Source organism: Hippocampus bargibanti, linkage group LG08, assembly GCF_051943395.1.
Source record: "Hippocampus bargibanti isolate YZ-2025 linkage group LG08, ASM5194339v1, whole genome shotgun sequence".
Classification (NCBI taxonomy): Eukaryota; Metazoa; Chordata; class Actinopteri; order Syngnathiformes; family Syngnathidae; genus Hippocampus; species Hippocampus bargibanti.
Window position 1 is genome coordinate 10669882 of NC_142741.1, and position 21170 is coordinate 10691051.

At 42.1% G+C, this 21170-nt stretch overlaps 2 protein-coding genes across 10 annotated transcripts in view; both read right to left on the reverse strand.

The window, feature by feature from the left end:
- The window catches only part of klhdc3l (kelch domain containing 3-like), a 105502-nt gene extending 98590 nt beyond the window's left edge, over window positions 1-6912 (reverse strand). For 8 of the 9 annotated variants that reach the window (XM_089003463.1, XM_089003467.1, XM_089003466.1 and 5 more), the window contains exon 1: window positions 6839-6911. The gene's annotated coding sequence lies outside the window, so the exon portion shown is untranslated. Of the gene's footprint in view, window positions 1-6838 lie in introns of all 9 variants that reach the window. The other variant, XM_089003461.1, reaches the window with a different exon arrangement.
- Window positions 6913-12833: 5921 nt separating this feature from the next.
- Window positions 12834-20292, reverse strand: slc10a2 (solute carrier family 10 member 2). Its single transcript, XM_089003192.1, has 6 exons — window positions 19833-20292; window positions 19514-19632; window positions 18040-18128; window positions 17786-17961; window positions 17552-17709; window positions 12834-13572 (listed from the first exon to the last, which is right to left on the reverse strand). The coding sequence occupies exons 1-6, from the start codon at window positions 20228-20230 to the stop codon at window positions 13379-13381; spliced, it is 1134 nt and encodes a 377-aa protein (XP_088859318.1). The 5' UTR covers window positions 20231-20292; the 3' UTR covers window positions 12834-13378.
- Between the last annotated feature and the right edge of the window lie 878 nt (window positions 20293-21170).

A 21170-nucleotide genomic window follows, 5' to 3' on the forward strand; every position in this document is an offset into this window, starting at 1 on the left:
TTGTGGCCTCGTGTGCCGAGTTGTAAAGACACGTTTCCTCCGTGTAGAATACTCTCATCTTTGCTGGAAACGGAGTCTGGAATTGTGTCCCTTTCTCCCGCATCACCTTCTTTGCCTTGGCATTTTCTCGTCGTTTCCTCACGGTTTCTGATGCGTAGTCGTGGTCGGCAAACATTTTCTTTTCTTTAAACTAGATACTTTTTGTGCCAAATTTTATGCAGGATCTCCTCCTTTGTTTTGTTGCTGCCGAATTTAAGATTATTGACCTCGGAGGGGAATCAGCGGGAGTTTTTCGGCCAAGTGCCCAATGCACTTGTTCAATCTTGAGATTGGCGTTAGGAGAGAGCTCAAGCTTTTCTTTAAAAAGATGTTCAACAAACTCTATCATTGTTGTAAAGTTGCTCTCAGCCGCCTCCTCGACACCATAAATTCTTATATTGTCCCGTCTTGCTCGTCCCTCTTGGTCAATTATCTTATCTTCCATTTTAGCTTGTATCTTTAGCAGCTCCTTCTTTGCTTCTTCCAGCTCCAACACTCTTTCCTCCGTCTCCGAAATCCTCGTTTCGATGTCATCTATTCTGTTGTTGGCAGTCTTAATTTCGTCCTTGTTTTCGGTGAGCGTATTGGCGTTTTCACGTCGGAACTCCCTTAACCCTTTACGGACGATTGGGTCAAATTCGGTACACTAAAGATAAATGCTTGAAGATCAAGAAATTTAAAGGTAGCAGTTCAAGTGCCGATTAGAACTGATGCAGCACAAGTTACATGTCCCTTTAAAACAGGTTATGTGCAACTTTGCCTTTAAGAGCATCAGTGACATCATCTCCTTCTTGCGCAACATAACGTGCGCTCCTCCATCTTCAAAGCTGCTTCTATTTATTGTCATGGATCAAATATCACCTAAGTATATGTTGTGACGATTTTATGAGCTATTCAGAAGAGGTTTACCTTGATACTGAAATGCATAAACTAACGCTAACTTATTTATTTACCAAGAAATATTAAAAATAAGTGGTGTCTAAAAGATGGAACATTCGGCGTGCTAACGCTAGTTTCATGATTATATTGTTGATCCTGACTGGATACCCGATGCGAATAATTGTAAGTGAATGGTGCGTTTTACACTAATAGCTGTACCTCATAGCTTTGCATTCTCAATATAATTATTGAAACGGAGGTCCATATGTTTTTTTTTTTTTTTTTGTATATCCTAAACAGAAATTAGAAAACTTAAAACATTTTCATCATAATGTCTGGTACAAATTTAACACTTCCTATTTCCAAAAGACCGTGAAACATGGTAGGAGCAGGTACAACACTTAGAAGTTTCTGTGAAAAAAAAAATACAGGAAAAGCTAAAAGTCTATATTTTATTTGGGGCAAATCAAAGACAGCAAAATTACTTCTGAAGGCCTTGAGGACATTAGATTGGCATGTCAAGTAAAATCATCTGAGAGAAAGAATTGGTAATCAGAAAATGTAGAAATGATTGTTTTGAAGAACGTAATAGATTGCATTTCCACTTGTGTCATGTAAGGTTTTGTTGCCACCTAGTGGACAAAATAGTCCCGACTACCGTATGTGCATTTCACATTCTCAAATACAGTACAGTGACTAGATGATAACGCATCTGAAAGGACTGAAGTTCTGTTTGTGATGTAATGTAAGGAGAGATGCCCATTTCACGGTAAGATAAGAGCATTGACATCAAATGGTCGGTATAGTTTTGGCTTTTTTGAATGTTGCTGTGCCCATATGTTTTTTTTCTAAAATACCCATGTACTGTATCTTTCCAGATCCTGATGAGAATGAAATAGATGACCATGTTGATGAAGACATTTTGGCATTGGACACAGTCGTGACTGTTGCATTGATGAACTTCTATCACTATTCAAATATTTTCAAAGGATTTACGATGAAAAAATGATGGATATTATTGATGAACAGTCGATATTCTATGCAATGCAAAATGACATCAATAAGCCCCTGTGTTTCGCCAAAGAAGGGCTTGAGAAGTGGCTGGGATTTATATATTGTTTCTCAATCTCAAAATGACCAAACACTGATGCATTGGGCTTGAAAGTTATCTCCACTAACTAATTGTGCTGCAGAATGTACTGTATGTCAAGGGATTGCGACAAAATGATAAAAAGGAACTTGCATATAGCAGACAACACAAAATAAGGAACTCGGGGAAGCCCTAATTATGATCCCTTGCACAAAGTAAGGCCAATGATAAAAGCTTCAAGAATTACCCAAATCACAGCGTTTGACAATTGATGAACAAATTGTACTCTATGAAGGTGGATTTACACTCAAGCAGTGTTTACCAAATACACCAATGAACTGGGGGTTCAAGTTGTTTGTGCTGGCAGGTTATGATGGCTACATGTATGCATTCCATATACAGGAACGATAGATCCAGTCAGTGACTCCAAGGTTCCCGATCTGAAAGTGACCTCAAATGTTGTGCTCCATTTGGCTCAAAACATGCAACCAGGAAAGAATCATCGATTGTATTTTGATAAATGGTTTACATCTATCCCCTTACCCTAACATTTGGCAACAAGAAAAATCTGGTGTTGCGGCTCAATCGATTGTTCAGCTGAACCGCAGCTAAAAGATATTGAGGTTCTTTTGCCGCCGATGATACAGTATTCGGTTTGACAACATAGCTCATGTTCCATATGTTGCAAAGAACCGCAACAGGTGCAAACATGGCACATGCTCGGTGAAAACTAATATTTACTGCAAAACAATGCAATGTAAATCTTTGTTTGAATCATCACAAGAACTGCTTTGCATTATCCCATGGTTATTAGCTAGTTTTCTTTATCTGTAAAGGAACTATGTATTTTTATGTAAACATTTATGTAAATATTTTATGTAAATTATGTATGTATTTTATGTATTTTATTATTTTAATAAAAAGCTGTCATATGGGTTAAAATCTAATCTTTGAAGTTGCACTTGACATATGTTCCAAAAAAGGCACCCACTCAATATAGCTCTTTCATGACGATTGTGCCAAATTAGGCACAATATCAAATTTTCTACATTATTAGAAAATAATAAAAAAGGAAGCTACTTGTATGTTATTATATGCATCAGTGACCATAAAAACTGAACAGGAAAAAAAATCCTAATTACAACATAATTCAGGCAGTAAAGGGTTCATTCTTGCAAGATCGTTGTTAAGTTAGCTGTTGCTTCGTTCGGCCGAGTGGATTGTTTCAATCCGTGGAACCGATTGTTTTATTGCTTTGGACATTTCTTCAATGTCTGAAAATACAATACTTGTCAAAATATGAATATGAATATGGCGTTGCTCAGGTTGATCGAGGAGCTCTGCAGACGCGCTTCTTACTCCATGACCCGGAGGTCAGACAGTCCGATGGATGGATTTTAAATGGCACACCAGTCGCGGACAACATCACTGCATTGTTATCGGATTATAGATCATTCGTGGTGCATGAAAGGGTTAAAGTGTCTCTGCTTAACCTTAAATACATTTCTGATGTTCTCCTGTAACATTGGCTGCTACTTTGAACCTATCATGCTTTTTTCCAGGTTGTTTATGATCCCAATTCCAGCATGGTGCCAGAACCATTCCTTGCTGTCGATAACATATTCTTTTGGTCATGTGTTAACAACAAACATTGCTTATGGCCAGAAAGTGTAGCCATGGTCTCATCAGACCATCTTGCTTTTTCAACATGTGCTTCCGAGAGTTTAATGTGGTCGAATGAAACCAAGTTGGAATTACAGTAAAGTCTCGTTATATCGATATTCAAGGGAGTCCGAAAAAATATCGATATAACCGGGACTATCGATATATCCGACCCTGTTTGCATGTAATTTTCTCCGTGCGTGCATAGAAATAGTATCGATATAACCGGGACTATCGATATATCCGATATCGATATAACGAGCCTTTACTGTATTTATGTTATATGTGCCATTATACTCATTCATCCCATTTGACCAGGGTTGCAATTACCTAAATTACAAAGGTTTATGGATTGAATTGGATTTGCCTTTATTAGTCTCGCAGTGGAGAAATTTACATTTCACAGCAGCAAAGTTATGAAAGAAATGAAAGTAGAAAAGCAAAACATAGGAGCTGTTGGAAAGGCAGCCACTCTCGCGGCGCCGTCTTGAAGTCAAAAGAACAAAAAAAAACTAAATAACAAATAACATGACAACACAAAGACATAGATAGACATTCATTCTTAAGCACTTTCTGTACCCTCTTTGTTACATAAAGCAGTTCCAGATGAAAGAGGAGAGGACCAAAGCGTCTCTTCACCAGTGGATCAGGGACATCATGGTGGAATGTGCACGTCGACTACAAGCTAAATGTTGAAAGCAAACACGCAGCTGTAGCATCCATTGACGAAAAGAGATCGTCTCACATCTCCTGTCCCCCATAAATGAGCTTCAATTCCATCCCGCGACAGTTCCATATACGCATCGGCGCTCTGCGCTGACACTCCTTCCTTCTTATCGCGGGCTCAAGCCATTTATCCATCCAGCCGCAGACTGTCCAACAGCACCGACCTTCCACTGAACAAAGCGGGGCTGTGAAGATGCTGCCCATTACAGGCGCAAAAAAACACAATGGCCCCAGAGCTGTCCAGCGATGACAGTCGAATGGCACCGACATTCCTCCCTTTCAAAAACAGTACTGGCATATTCATGCTGCCGAAAAGGCGGCTCAACCGCTCAGCACAGTCTCCTCCTTGATGAATGTCGTGGTCAAAAATGCTGAAAAACAATCCGTATCCGTTCCACACGACGCACAACAACACAAAGTGACAAAAGAAAACACAAAAACAACAAAAAAAAGCAAGGCTCATCAGAGCACTTGCTGACGGCTGCCTACTCGGGCGCCATCTTGGACTTCTTTTTCCATGCGATGTCAGAATGTGTCACATTAAACCTTAAAAACAAAGTTCAAATTGTGCAAGAAATAGATGTAACTGGTATACTCTAATGAATGTTGATAAACTGGCTGTCGTGTGAACACCACATGCTACAATTTAATTATTTCATATGTACAAATATATATTTATTCATCCATGCCGGTGACGTCTGGTTAAAGGCAGAACCCATTTCATCTATCAGCATTTTGCCATTCATATGATAGTCTTAGTCATAGATTCCAACAAGTATTTCAGCCTAATGTTGAATGAAACAGTTTTAAGTGAGATGGGCTCATCATTATTTAAATATTTACATATTTTTTGAAATTGGTGTGTGGCTGTGTCACCAGAAATTGTTATCATGGATTGTCTCCTTGGCTCAATTACTGGTACAAAACATCGGACGAGAGTGCCGAGATGAAAACCAAAAACATTCTCTCGGCCAAATGTCAGCTGTGAGAGACTCCAGTTTGAGTTTTTCATGCATTTTCTCTGCTTCTTCCTGAGCGCAGCAAGATAACAGCAGTAAGCATAATGCCGGTATTCATAAAATGTCAGGGTGAAATTGCTTTCTTTTTAATATGTAAGGTTGCTATGTTTACGTACAAAGTATTGAAAATAAGGACCAAAAAAAAATCCAACCTGAATTCAAAAATTCTAACCATTCATCTGTAGTGCTGCTCTCAAAAGGGTCAAACATTACAATGTCAGACGCAAACCCATAAACCACGAAGCATTGCATCTTATATTATTCTGTTTAATCACCCAATGCATAAATGCATTTGCCTACTGATGTTAGCACATACTGTTACAAAAAAATCTAAATTTTGTAAACAGAAATCTGTTCTATTCTAACATCATTAATCTTTTGATGCAACAACGACGATGCATGGCAAAGTACTGTGTCACAAGATGATTCAACAAGACTCCACATTCCATCTATGAGCGTTGATAACTACAAAGGAACATTTAATTATAAACAATGAAACTACAACTTGTTTATTTAATATGTGATTAAATAAAGTTGTTCAACAAACTACTATTACAGGACTTAATTGCATTATTTTTACCAGTTACCTCCACAAAAAGTCAGTGGCTGTTAGTTATTATGGGTAAGGGTGTTCCAACAGGGATTGCTATTTCAAGCTCTAAAATCAGGAGAGAAACAAATCACCCTGGACTCGAAATGCACAACGTAAGTTGTCTGTCATTCCAATACAGTTGGGTAAGCATATTTTTGAAGTCACAGAGATCTCAAAAGAGAGCACAACAAAAATAGCAATTGTAACTATGGTGGTCTTCAAGGGGACTGCAACATAAGATACCTGTGCATATTTTGTTAATTTTACAATGGTTAAGCTGGCGTGCTAACCACTCAACGATGATAATAATAATAATAATAATGAATAATAATAATAATAATAATAATAATAATAATAATAATAATAATAATAATAATAATAATAATAATAATAATAATAATAATAACAACATGTACGACTTTGGGGAGCATTTTAAATATACTTAGGTCCACTGTAACTTTAATGGAACTAAATGCCAAATTCAGTGTGGTACGATTGGACAACTACACATCGCTGTTTTTATCGTTAAGCCTTCTCTGGCATTCAATCGCCGTAGTGCCAGGAATGGGTAACATTAAAGGAATATGCAAATAGGGTCTGAATGTTTTAATCTCGAGTCGCAACTTTTTCATCATTTTGATAAACGAAAGCAACCAAGACACAATAATAACGGTAAAGTTGAAGACGAGATTAACGACTTGACCTATCCCTGCATTCAGTTGCATCATTTCGTGATGCAACCAAAACATGCGCTCCATGCTAAGATTGCTCTTAAACAATTAAGTATTTTCAAAACACTCGGTCGTAGTATATACAAGATGCGCTACTTACGAAATCGTTGCTGCAGCTCTTCCATTAAACGTTGACTTGCAAAATTTGACTGACAATGCATTTACGCTACCTCGTAAATATAAACATCGAAAGAAAGGTTGGATTATTGTCTATTTAATCAATAATAAAATATGTTTCTTTAGGTGGGTACATTAAGTCAGAATGCATTCTAATAAATTATTGCATACATGTACGCTGCAATCGTTTTCCTTAAAAAGGTACCAATGCACAATTGCCGATCAATGTAATTAACGAAATGTTTTGAATGCATCAGTTTTCGGGAGGCGGGGCAAAGTGAAAGGAAGGAAAGGGTGTTGGTTCATTGCGGTGAATATATGATCCAGTTTATAATTCGGAATCAGGTTCCTCAAACTAATTTACAAGAGTTTACGGGCTACGTTTAGCACGATGTGTCACGTTCAACCTTGAGGATAAAGTCCAAATTGCGAAAGCATTATTGCACGTCAAGAATGTCAATGGTTTTATAAATACTGATAAAAAAGAACGTGATGTCTGATATAATGTTTAAAACAACACGCATGATCATGCGCGATGGGAAGTTGGGAACCACTGTAGTTACGAGATGACCATTGCGCAATAACTTAGATCACTTATTTTAATGTTGATATTTATAAAATTACAGACATGCGGATCAAACCTCTAAAGATGGAGGACACTGATTTGCTGTGGCGACCCTAAATAGTTTGTCAAATCTCTTTATTTGTTGAATGGAGGTTGTCAAATCTCCCAGGGAAGTGACGCGCAGATGTCTCGCAGAGCTTGATCGTGACGTGGAGTCGAGCAAGTCGTGCTGTGAAACTCTGTCCGATGTTGAGCAGGTCTCTGGGAGTTGCGCATGTTTCTGTGTCTGAGATGAATCTAATCGCTGTCCCGCGACGGCTGCTCTTTTATACTTTCCAAGCGTGGGAAAAGTGTCAGGCTGAGTTTCCCATCAAAGCCGCGGTGCGCACCTTTGACGCCACAACCCCTTGAAGGGAAAAGCCGAAAGGAAAAGAAGAAGAAGAAGACAGTCAATGAAAAACGGACTTTGGAAGCATTTTTGTTTACCTAAAGAGCTTGATGTTTCTCTTTATTTGTAAGTAGGTGCGTTGTCAGATCTCCCAGGCAGGTGTCACGCAGAGCTTGATCGTGGCGTGGAGTCGAACAAGCCGTGCTGTGACGGAGAGGCCAGGCACGAAGAAGATCGATCAGACCTGGGGGGCGTTGTTGGTGGTGTGGCCGACCTTGGTGTTCGGGAGCACGACTGTGCTCTACGACTGCCGGTTTGAGTCGGTCGATGGAGACTGTATCCTCGCGGCCGTTGATTTGAATCCGGAATGTCTTCTCACCGCGGGAGAGGACGGGATACAGGCCATCGTAACGGGGCTGGAGGGGCTTGCGCACCCGATCACACTGCAGAAAGGCATGCGTACATGTTAGGAGTGCGGGATCCACGTGCGTCGGTTGGTACGATGTTCGCGGCTGCCAGGCCCGCAGAGCCAGCGCAAACTGCCGGAGGCGGGTGAGCAGATCATTGACGTCGACAGTCGTAGGGTCGATCAGGTTGAGCAGCTCACCAGGCAGCTGTAAACTGGCGCCGTATACCAGCTCCGCTGGAGTCGAGTTGATGTCGGTCTTTAGCGTGGAGCGGATGCCCAGCAACACCAGAGGCAGGTTATCCACCCAGTGTTCGGCATTGTCGGAAGATATCAGGGAGGCCTACAGTTGCCGATGGAGGGACTCAACCATGCCGTTCGCAGCTGGGTGGTAGGCGGTCGTCTGGTTTCGTTCACATCCCAGAAACTTGCACAGCTTGCCAAATAGTGCAGACTCGAACTGGGCTCCACGATCGGTGGTGATGGTCTTCTGTGATCCAACGCAGGTGACCCAGTGTTGGAGGAAAGCACCGACAACAGCTTCGGACCCGCAGTCTGACAAGGGAAGGGCTTCGCACCATCGGGTGAAGTGGTCAATGCAAGTCAACAATTACCGGAAGCCATGGGAGAGGGGAAGGGGTCCGACAAGATCTATGTGAACGTGAATGAACCGGGCATCCGGCGTGTCAAAAATTACCACGAGTCACTTCGTATGGTGCTGGACGTTTGAGCGTTGGCATCGTAGACAGACGCGCACCCAGTCTCGCGTGTCCCTCTGCAGTCCCCTCCAGGAAAACCTTTTCGCCAGCAACGTGATCGTGCCACAAATTCCAGGATGAGAGAGACTGTGCAGAGAGTCGAACACGTTTCGCCGGAAGGAGTCGGAAACCAGTGGTCGGGGGCCGCCGTCGGACTGGACGCACAGGATTGTGCAGCCAGAGTTAGGGAGAGGGACAGCGATGATATTGGGGTCGTTGGAATAGTCAGCCAGCCCTTCTCGTACCTGGGCTGCTGCCATCTCGTCGTAGTCAAGACCGTCTGGAAAGTGGATCGCGTTGATCTCAACTCAAGAAAGGGCGTCTGCGACCTCGTTTTGAGGCCCCTGGACATGGCGAAACTCAAGATCAAATTGCGAGAGGTAATCCAAGTGCCGAATTTCGCACTCCAGGTACTTCGTCGATGCCGAGGGAATGGCGGAGTGGAGTGGCTTGTGGTCGGTATAGATGATGACGCGGCTACCCTCGATGAAGTGCCGGAAGTGCTTCACGCTGAGGTAGACGCCAAGAAGTTCCCGGCCAAAGGTGGAGTACCGGCGTTCGGCCGGCTGGAGGGCCTAGGAGAAGAAGGCGATGGGTCGAGAGTCACCGTTGAGGCGGTCATGGAGAACCGCACCGATTGCAACCTTGGAGGCGTCAACCATGAGAGACAACTGACCATCGGGGCTTGAGTGAGCTAGGAATGTTGCATCGGCAACGAGATCCTTCAGCCGTTGAAAAGCCTTAAGTTGCTCGGAGGAGAGGTCGACGGGAACGTGCTTCTTCTTGTTGCCAGTCAGCGAGTTTAGTGGCAGGGCAGCCTCAGCACAGTTTGGGATGAACCGGCGGTAGAAGTTTACCATCCCGAGGAATTGTTGTAATTGGGTTACCGTCTCGGGTGTGGGAAAGTTACGGCTAGCCTGCACCTTGCCGGGTAGAGGGCGTACCCCTTTGCCATTGACTAAGTGGCCAAGGAACTTGACCTTGGGTTGACGACCAGGCCGTGCTCGTCTAGACGGTTGAATACCGTTTCCAGGTGCGGCAGGTGCTATTCTTGGGAGTCGCTGGCGAAGAGTATGTCCTCGATGTAGGCACAGCAGAAGTCGATGAAGCGTTGAAAAGTCTGAGAGGCGTTCCGGAGGCCGAATGGCATCCAGAGGAACTCAAACGAGCCAAATGGGTTGGTGACGGCCGTCTTCGAAACATCCTCTTTGGCGACAGGGATCTGGTGGTAGGCTCTTACCAGATCGATGGTGGAGAACACTGTTTGTCCGTGGAGGAAGGACACACCGTCGTGGATGTGAGGAAGAGGGTCGCGGTCAGGAACTGTGACGAAATTCAGCGCTCGGTAGTCACCGCAGGGACGCCAGTCGCCTGCCTTTGCCTTGGCCCATTTGCTGTCCGATGGACGGATAATACCAAGCTGAAGCATGTGGTTGAATTCGGCTTCAGCAATCCGTTGTTTCGCCGGGGCAAGGCGGTGAAAGTGTTGAAACTTCGCGGGACCAGTGGTCACAATGTGATGAACAACGTCGAGGGCAGGTAGGGTCGTCTGACTGGGGTTGGTCAGGTCGGGGAATCGTCGAAGGAGCGTGAGAAATGGAGTAGATGAAGGAGATGGTACTTGCAAGAGATGAAAAAGCACAGGGTTGGCCGTCCTACCGTGCACGGACAGGCCGGTCGTCTCATCAGTCAACCTCTTCCTGCGGATGTTGACAGACAGGTCAATCTTGTGCAGGAAGTTCGCGCCAAGGATGGGGTGAGGGATATCGGCAATGGTGAAGATGAAAGGGAAGGAGCGACGTAGGCCCAAGTCGAGGTTGAGAAACCGTTGGCCATACGTCTTGATGGTGGTGCGCTTGGCAGCTTGCAGGGACGATCCAGCGTCGGGGTTCTGGCGCTCTGCAGGAGAAGGTGGCAGAACGCTGATGTCAGCAGCCGAGTCCACCATGAATGGTCTTCTCGATGTGCAGTCGCGGACATAAGTGATGTGGCTGGTTGTGGAGGCGCCAGGCGAGTGGGCCATTTCCCGACTTCTTGCACGGCTTGCTGCATCATTTGGCCCGGTCGCCCTTACATTGGTGGTACCAGCACAGGTTGGGTCCGTGCTGGATGGGTTCCGGTTGCAGCTTGGGCTGCTCTCGAATGGGGCCGCGTCCGCGACTACGGCGGCATTCTTGACTGTGGCTGCGTTCCCGGATTTCGGTTCGCAGGGCACGCATCTCATCAACAAGCAGTTGGAGAGCATCAGTCGACGGCCCTGGCGTCGGAGGAACCTGCATGGCAGGAACGGTAGGCTGCCCCGCGTACGCCTCTGCAACTTTGTCGGCGAGGGCGGCCAATTCCTGCAAGGTTGAGTCGGGTGGTGTGGTTGCCAGCACTGGTTGGATCATCGGTGGCAGCTTCTCTATGAAGACATTCCGCAGGAAACTCTGGTCCTTGATGCTGTTTCCCGCCACCATCTCGCGTCGTTGCAGGAGCTGGGAGGGCCGGCTGTCCCCCAGCTCGACGTCATGCCTCAAGGCTGTGTACCTCTGGTGTTCCGTGAGGGTGGTCTGCCTCAGGATTTCCTGTTTGAGGGCCTTGTAAGGATTCTCGGCCGGGGGGTCGAAGATGACTCGGCGCACACGACCAGCCAACTCCGGAGTGAGGGCAGCGACCGCATATTGGAATTTGGTGGTCTCCTGGTTGATGCCACGGTTGACGATTTGGGAGTCAACCACTTGGAACCAGAGCTCCATGTCGTCATGCCAGAGGGGGGATGTTTGAGGGAGATGGCGGAAATCTGGTCTCTTTCCATTAGGAGAGTTGATTGGGCTGAGGAGGAGAAGAGAGAAAAAAAATCCTCCTGGCAAGCTCGCCAATAAAGAGTTTGATGTTTCTCTTTATTTGTAAGTAGGTTCGTTGTCAGATCTCCCAGGCAGGTGTCACGCAGAGCTTGATCGTGGCGTGGAGTTGAGCAAGTCGTGCTGTGAAACTCGTGCGATGCTGAGCAGGTCTCTGCAAGCTGTGTGTCTGTCCGGGTCTGAGTCCGAGATGAGTCTGATTCTCTCTGTCCCGCGACGGCTCCTTTTATACCATTTTCAAGTGTGTGATATGCGTCAGGGTGAGACGCACATCAAGGAGATCAAGGGCTTGAAAGACATCAAAGCTGCGGTGCGCACCGGTGACGCCACATACCCAACTCGAACTCTATCAAACAAATTTCAAACGGCTATGTATGTGGGACAAACGCCTTGTTTTTTTTTCTACTTCACGCTTAACAATTTAAGCAGACAGACACACATCCACACGGACACACACACATGCGCGCGAACACACACGCATGCACGCACACACACACAGACTTTTTTCCTGTATCATGAATGCATACTGAATACAGGAGGTGCATTCTGCTACATCACAACCCCAGTCAAGGTATTGGTGAAATGTCCAAACCGTTGACTAGCTTGGGCCAAGAAGAAGCATCATAATATTTCCAAATTCAAGTAAATCAATAATACCTCTTGTTGTCTGATTGAGAGGCAAGCAATTTCATCTGTGCGGACATACAGCACAATTGACAATAAAGTTGTACATCACTTCATCTTTACATGTGCCAGGCGACTAGTTCAGGGTGTAGTCTGGCTTTTGCCTGAAAGAAAGACCCCAGCAACCCTCTGCCACCCTGTTCAGGATAATAGAAAATGTTGAAAATGAATAGATGGATGGATGTAAATTATAGCTTCTTTCATTTGTAAGACAAGGATGTTGTACACTGATGTGCATGATGCATCGGGCTAATGCATATCAGTGAAAGTCAATTAAAAAAAATGCAAGGAAGCATGAATTTGGACATCACAAGACAAGAAAACATAACATAAGAAAAGACTTTATTTGTCTCACAAAGGAGAAATTAGAGAAACATGGGGCACACCTTTAGTCAAACAAATAAACAAGCAAAGTATAGTATTTTCTAAAATAGATAAATAGTGATTATGCAGTTAAAATTGTTTTAAATGTAGATTTATTTACCTGAATGTGCAAACATACATTTATCCTGTTACCTAAAGTGTATAGGTTCAGCAAAATATAATAGTTTGTACACAATAGTTTTGTGACTGTATTTTATTGTTTTTATTCGTTTGTTTTCATTGCAGGCAATAGGTCTCTATAAGAAGCATACAACGACAATATGACTTCCTGACTTCTAAGCATGAAAAATGTCCTTCGACAAAAAAAAAATAATATTTACCATTCATTTGGGTTACCCCCAAATCGTAGGTTCTCTCAAAAAAAATTAAACAGAATAAAACCTTTGCACACAACTCTAGCCTGCAGAGTGGAGTGTGGGTTCATAGTTTGGGGTTTTCCACAAGACTGCCTTGCTTGCAGAGACCATTTTGTAAAAAGTAGGCAGAGACATCATCTCAAAGCTGGGTGTTCTTGTCGAAGTGCTCAGCCTTGCCTGTATTAATATGATCCTCATTCAACTCAAAAGAGCTATTTTCCACATGAAAGTGCTTCTCTTTAACTCGTTCGACATAGCCATCTTCCAATGACGGTGATTCATTGAATGTTTCAGCCGATCCCAGACCACGTGACTTTTTATAGGCTTGGTATCCTGTGGAGCAAAATGGAAAAATCGGGAATGATTCATTATCTCAAAATAATCATTTAATTCACCAGATGATTATCCGCCAGGTCATTTTAAGATTGAAGACTCAAGTTGTAAAAGTTGGAATGAATACTTAAACCACTAAGACCAAAAATGAGGATAATCTCGGGAAGCTTTTATAAAAGACAACGACCTTCCGCTCGTGAATTGAAATTAATTTGGCATTGTAATCTTTTTTCAAGGCATGTTTTACACATATTTTGATGGCACATTATATGGTATGAACCTTCCGTTCCCAAGCCCGGATAAATACAGAGGGTTGTGTCAGGAAGGGCATCCGACGTAAAAGCTTGGCCAAAACAAACATGCGATTCAAACCTCTGAAGATGGAAGAAACTGATTCGATGTGGCGATCCCTAGAAGGGAAAAGCCAAAAGGAAAAGAAGAAGAACCTTGGTCACTGCAGACAAACACACACACACACACACACACACACACGCACACCGGACACGCACCATACACAGACACGCACACACACGCACACATACACAAACACACACGGACACACACCTTTTCCTTTCAGCTTTTCCCTTCCGGGGTCGCCACACCAAATCAGTGTCCTCCATCTTAAGAGGTTTGATTTGCATATCAATCGTCTATCTGTCAATTATGAAAAAGGTTTTCCAAATATAATATATAAATATACAGTATAAAGGTTTTCCAAATATGAGGCACACCACATTATAAGGTGCTACAGAAGAGGCTGGGAGTACGCACTACTTATTCTACAAGGGGAAATGGAGTCGGTGGCTGCTGACGGTAGTTGCAAGACCTGTTGTGGCTCAATATTACTTCACATATAAGACACACCTGCGTATGAGGCGCAGGGTAATATTTTGAAGAAAGTGAAGGCTTTTTGGGTGCGCCTTATACACGTTCCGGTACAATCGTAGGGGTAAGAAGACTATATATATATATATATATATATATATATATATATATATATATATATATATATATATATATATATATATATATATATATATATATGTGTGTGTGTGTGTGTGTGTGTGTGTACAGTGAGACCTCAGCTTACGAACACCTTATCTTACTTCTCACTTTGCTGCTGTGAAATGTAAATTTCTCCACTGTGAGACTAATAAAGGCATATCCAATCCAATCCAATCCAATCTTACGAACGTTTCGTTTTACGAACGTCAAATTTATGAAAATTAAACCTTGAAATACGCACTATTTTCATGATACACACCCACCACGGCTGGTGGAGTAATCTTCGGCGGAAGAACACCAAAGCACACGACCTTCGGATCCGGCGGAGTGATCTTCGGCGGAAGCACACGACCGAACAGCGCTCCAGCCGGGCCACCTTTCCACAACCCCTCTCATTGAATGCACGCGTCGAGCTCCTCGTTGGAGCTTTTTGCTGATAATTTTACTATTATGGGACCGAGAAAAAAAAACACCAGAGGCTCGTGTTCAGCCCAAGAAGACACAAAATAAAATCACCGTTGCTGAGAAGAAGGAGATAATTGAAAAACACGAACGAGGTGTGCGTTTGTGTGATTTAGTGGCCGAGCACGGCTATGCTAAGTCAACCATTGCTACCATTCTCCGGAACAGAGAAGCCATCAAAGAGACCAAAGCGGCGGTCTCGGGCAATCGAAGAAGTTGAAAAACCTCTGTTAATTTGGATTAACCAAAAGCAGCTATCCGGTAACAGCGTGAGTAAAGCTATTTTCTGCGAGAAAGCACGGCTAATTCATGCTGATATCACCATGCGCCAACCTGGAAGTTCGGCGCTTATTGAGGATTTTAAAGTCAGCAACGGATGGTTCGAGAACATCTGAGGGCCAGGAGGAGGAGATGGCTGTAGCATCAAGTGAGCTCATCAAGGCAATGTTGGCAAAGTAGAATGATGTGCAGGCTTTTACCGAACAGTTCCATCCAGAAAAGTCTGTGGCTATGACAATCATCAACATGGATGAGAAGGTTTCTTCAGCCGTCATCTGTACTTTTTTGAAGGTGTTGGACGTTTCGCTTCTTATCCAAGACGCTTCGTCAGCGAACTAAAGTCTTACTGGTAGTATCGGCCCTATATATATATATATCCCTAATGTCCAGACATGGCGGCGCTGGACACAGCTATGATAGATCCCTACTCTCAGGTTGGGGGGGAGCAGAGGACCACTCCCTGCGGCCCCCACCGATTATTCCTACATTCCTGACTAATGACTGGCCTGTTTGCCCCACTCCACACACTGGGACAAACAGATAGATAGATAGATAGATAGATAGATAGATAGATAGATAGATAGATAGATAGATAGATAGATAGATAGATAGATAGATAGATACAGAGAGACAGAGACTTTACTGTATATATATATATATATATATATATATATATATATATATATATATATATATATATATATATATATATATATATATATATAGTAAAGACTTTACTGTATATATATATATATATATATATATATATATATATATATATATATATATATATATATATATATATATATATACAGTAAAGTCTCGTTATATCGATATCGGATATATCGATAGTCCCGGTTATATCGATACTATTTCTATGCACGCACGCAGAAAATTACATGCAAACAGGGTCGGATATATCGATAGTCCCGGTTATATCGATATTTTTTCGGACTCCCTTGAATATCGATATAACGAGACTTTACTGTATATATATTATCTATCTATCTATCTATCTATCTATCTATCTATCTATCTATCTATCTATCTATCTATCTATCTATCTATCTATCTATCTCTCTCTCTCTCTCTCTCTCTCTCTCTCTCTCTCTCTCTCTCTCTCTCTCTATATATATATATATATATATATATATATATATATATATATATATATATATATATATATATATATATATATATATATATATATATATATATATATATATATATGAAGGCTTTTTGGGTGTGCCTTATACACGTTCCGGTGCAATCGTAGGCCATGCATATTTTTTGGAATGTGAGAGGAAAGCAGAGGATCCGGAGAAAACCCACGTAGGCCTCAGGAGAACATTCAAACTCCAAACAGGAAGGTCGGAGTTGGAATCGACATAGGACCTCCGCACTGGGAAGTCAATACACTACCCACTCGTATGTACTGTATACTGGGCCCTGGCAGATGGGATTTTGTCTTATTCATAACTGAGACAGTCATTACTTGACCCTATAACATGAATAAAATAAAAAGCCAGGTGACCTTATGATGAAGCAGCAAAAAAAATAATCCCAGCAATTTTGTTCTGCTCCATCTGCTTCTTCTTCCATCTGCTTCTATGATGGCTAAAATATGGTGAAGTTATGTTTAATTACTTACAAAATTCAAGTGTTGTCCCTGAATTTAATTCAGTCATCATACAGTAATTCATAACAATTATAAATCATTATAATCACAATTCATTCACCCATTTTGAATATGCTAATATTACTGGTATACTTACTGCATGACATATCTATTTAAATAGCATTTGTACTTCTACTCCCTTTTATTTCTACTGTAAATTGGGAATTTCTCCATTATGGAACAAATAAAAGGTTTATCTTATGAGAGGGATTTTAATACAAATGACTCACAACCGTGTTAACTGAGTATGACAGTTTTCCTAGTAGGTGATATAATTGTTGACAGACAAATTTTCTTCATGAAAATATTCCATTATGGCTCAGAATTATAAAAAAAATCTAACTTTGCCGCTCTTAATACCTATCACAAAGACAAATCACACACTCAGTCTTATCTCACACACTACACTAAAACCAGTTGTAAACGGAAGCTGCTGCTTGTAATCATTGGTTCACCACACACTTATTTTTGAGTCACTAACATGCTTCTGAGAAGAAAACTGCACTGTATCACAAAATTGCGAGTGTGCACATCTGGTCAATATGTTTTGCTCACCTCCAACAAAGAGTACAGCTACCACGAGCTGAAAGATGCTGTAGATAAGGGGAAATGCAAACATTATCTCCAGTTCGGCTGGACTAAAGGACAGCTGGACAATGGTGCTGCACAACTGGGAATTCTGAAAGCCAGTCTCCAAAGCAATTGTTCGACATCTAGGGAGGAAAATAACAGGTATACACCACCTTGGCAACATTTTTAAAAATTTTATATCAATAACTGTTGCCTTACCGGTACCACGGTTGACCAGCAAAGCGGGCCAGAAGAAAGCCTAGCCCAAAACCAATAAAGGGGTAGATAGTTCCAATTATCCAAAGGGAGGGTGCGATGGTCCAGGAAGACTGGTAAAGAATTCCCCCAACTACAGCAATGATAATAATGAGACCAAAGCCTGTCAAGGACCCAATCTAGACAGAAGATACCCAGTAAATAACACATGGATTAGTTACACCACAAAAAAATGACAGGTGAAGGCAGATTCTTACCTTGAGGATCTTTTTAGCCAATAGGGGCCGTCTGCGTTTAAAATACATTCCAATACTGATTGGGACAATGAGGGCCACGAGAGTTATACCTGAGGAAAGCCAATTAAAAAAATATTTATTTTCTGCAGGACAAAAAAACATGATAAGGCTGACATATAAACAAATATGTGAAAGTAGTTTCAATGTCTAATCTGAGGTTTTAATAGTTTGTTTTTTCTTAACACGGAAATTTTTATTTATATTGTTTTTAAATCAGTTATCTTGAATTAGTTTCAAGATGAAGTCCATTATTTTTTTTGTATTCATTTGTATTGTTGTGTGTGTATGTGTGTGTGCGTGTGCGTGTGTGTGTGTGTGTGTGTGTGTGTGTGTGTGTGTGTGTGTGTGGGTGTGTGCGCGTGTGTGTGTGTGTGTGTGTGTGTGTGTGTGTGTGTGTGTGTGTGTCTGTTAGTTGGCGGTTCATCTGAGCATTTTATTCTCAAGGTTCCTGGTGTCCTGAAGCCTATCCCAGTTGTTTTTAGACAGTGGGTGGGGTACACAAGTACCAGAATAAATACGATTAAAAAGCACCCTGAAAACTCTGTGAAATTAAAAACAATGACTTCTTTCTTATACACAGTTAGCTTTATCTTCCTGGTCGCTTTATCTTCACGAGGTCACGGGGGCTGCTAAAGCCCATCCCAGTTGTCTTTGGCACGAGGCGGGGGACACCCTGAACTGGTTGCCAGCCAATCGCAGGGCACACAGAGACAAACAACCATTCGCTTGTACACACTCACTTAGGGACAATTTCGAGTGTTCGATTAGCTTGCCATAAATGTTTTTGGAATGTGGGAGGAAACCGGTGAACCCGGAGAAAACCAATGCGGGCACAGGGAGAACATGCAAACTCCACACAGGTAGGGATTGTAAATTACAACCTCTGCACTGTTAAGTTGTCCATATGCTAACCACTCGACTAACGGGCTGCCCAGATAAGATAATGTTGTCATTAATACTCTATCTCACTGAGCAGTGACCATTTGCAACTAATGGTGAAATTAGTAAAATGGTGTTAATGTCGGCCTTCCTTCAAGTTCGCAAATGTTCATAAAACATTTGTCAGAAATTCAGTTTTTTTCTTCGTGTCACAGGAACATTTTGATATTTTCAATGTGCAAATTTCCTTTGCAACAAGAAAAGTACAGCAAATGTCTGGTGGCATTCGTGACATTGAAGAAACTTGGACGAGAATGCAACATTTGCTGCCTTTGCAAGCCCTCGCAATTGTGGGGTAGGTGGTTTTGTTTTAATTTTGTATGATTTTTTTAACAACATTTCTTTTGCAATTTTAGTTATTTTGTTTTGTTGTTATTGTACAATAATAAATAATAAGTAATGTCCTTGGTCTTATCTTATGACCATTACAAAAAAAAGCTAATTAAATAAGTATTTTGATGTGTCTGCCAGGAATCAACATAGGTTTTATATTTACCAATTTTATCATATGGGATTTGGATGGTTTCTGAAGACGTCCAGGTGGAGGTGTAGATAAGCAGACAGAGCGGCATCATTCCCAGGGCCAGGATGGAGGAACATGCTGTCATACTGATACTTAAAAAGAAATTGACAGTTATTAGCTTCTCTGGTGACATTTTGTTAAAGAAGCACATGAGAGTGATTTGATGAAGTATGTTTTGGTCTGAAAATCACTGTAATGATATTGCATATTTGCATGTTAATATTAAATAAAGTATAGTAATTCAGAAAATTTACTGTACCATTAACTAATTTTGAACGCCACAACTTCTTACCTTAGATCCATGTCTCCATCGAGCCAGTAGCAGATAATATTGGAACCGGACCCTCCAGGACAGCAACCCATTATAATGATGACAATGGCTTGAACAGGCAACACATTGAAGGCGATTGACAAAGCAAAGGCGGTGAAAGGCATAATGCCAAATTGGCAGAGGAAACCAATAACGATGCCCCAGGGTCTCTTCAGGTGCCCCCAAAATTTTTGGGCATCCACCGTGCAGCCCATGGAAAACATGACCATCGCCAGCATGATGGTAAGTACGGTGCTCAACACGAGACTAAGTGTTGCATTAAAGTCAGTGGTTGGGACAAGGCAGTTAGTGCCGGAACAAATCGTAGCCTCAGACCGGCAGGCAGAAAGTTCTGCAGTTGTTTCCTTGAATGTCGACATATTAGAAATGTGCCGTCCGTGGCCAGCTCAATCTTCAAAGACAACTGTCATCCTTTACTGGACTGAATCATCTCCTTTTCTGTTGGTTATCCAATAAGACGATGATGAATAAACTGTCCAGCCCACTGCTCTTAATGCCTTGCTGGCAACTTCTGAATCATAGTAGGAAGAAATATTGTGTGAAAAAAATTAACCATTGTTATGTTTTATGAGGTCAGTGTTCAAAGCCTGTGCACATAAAGGAATCATTTTTGAAATGTGATTGCACGGTCTTTCTTTAAATGCTCTTTGGCCTCTTAAAACCTTTTATAGACAGTTAAACAAGGAATTACTCGTCTTCTGAATGCAAAAGAGATGATACTGTGCTTATCCTCAATGGACTGGACCTTATATGCACATAGAAGGACTATGCATGCATTTTTTATGGTGTTGGTGAAATTATGTAAATTTCACACCGTGTACATATTACAAAGTGACAACCATGGGGAACAAGTAGACGGCATAAGCGTTTTTGGTAAATAGGGTTCACACAGTTCATGGCTGTAAATTTGAAAAGATGAGTGCTGAGAACTGTAAATCACTTCCAAGTTAGGCTCATTATTAATGAAGCAAGAATCAAAAGTAATACCAAAATGAGTCTTTAATATTTGGGAAGGCACAAAATGGAATTGCCTACTCCCAGGCAGCCCGAGGGGAGAAGGGAAAGAGTAGCTGTTTGGGAGAGCTTTTCTAAAGACCGGCAAAATGTGACGTCATGACCGGAAGTATAAAACGGAGGTCCGAGAAAATAAAATGATGTGTAAGGAAATAAAACGTGTTCGTATAGCAACACATAATTGCCCGAACATCCGATTGTATTTGGAATTTCACCCCTGTCCTTCAGCAGCTCTACTTTTTCCCTGTTAAAGTTCGTATTGAATTCGAAATACTTCTTCGATGA

Excerpts from the sequence above, each read along its gene's own strand:
- slc10a2 (XM_089003192.1), bottom strand. The coding sequence starts at position 20,230 with ATGTCGACATTCAAGGAAACAACTGCAGAACTTTCTGCCTGCCGGTCT. Across the intron at positions 18,129-19,513 it reads AATCCCATATGATAAAATTG|GTATAACTCTCGTGGCCCTC; the intron begins GTAAATATAAAA and ends GGCTTTCCTCAG. Across the intron at positions 17,710-17,785 it reads GCTGGTCAACCGTGGTACCG|ATGTCGAACAATTGCTTTGG; the intron begins GTAAGGCAACAG and ends TTTCCTCCCTAG.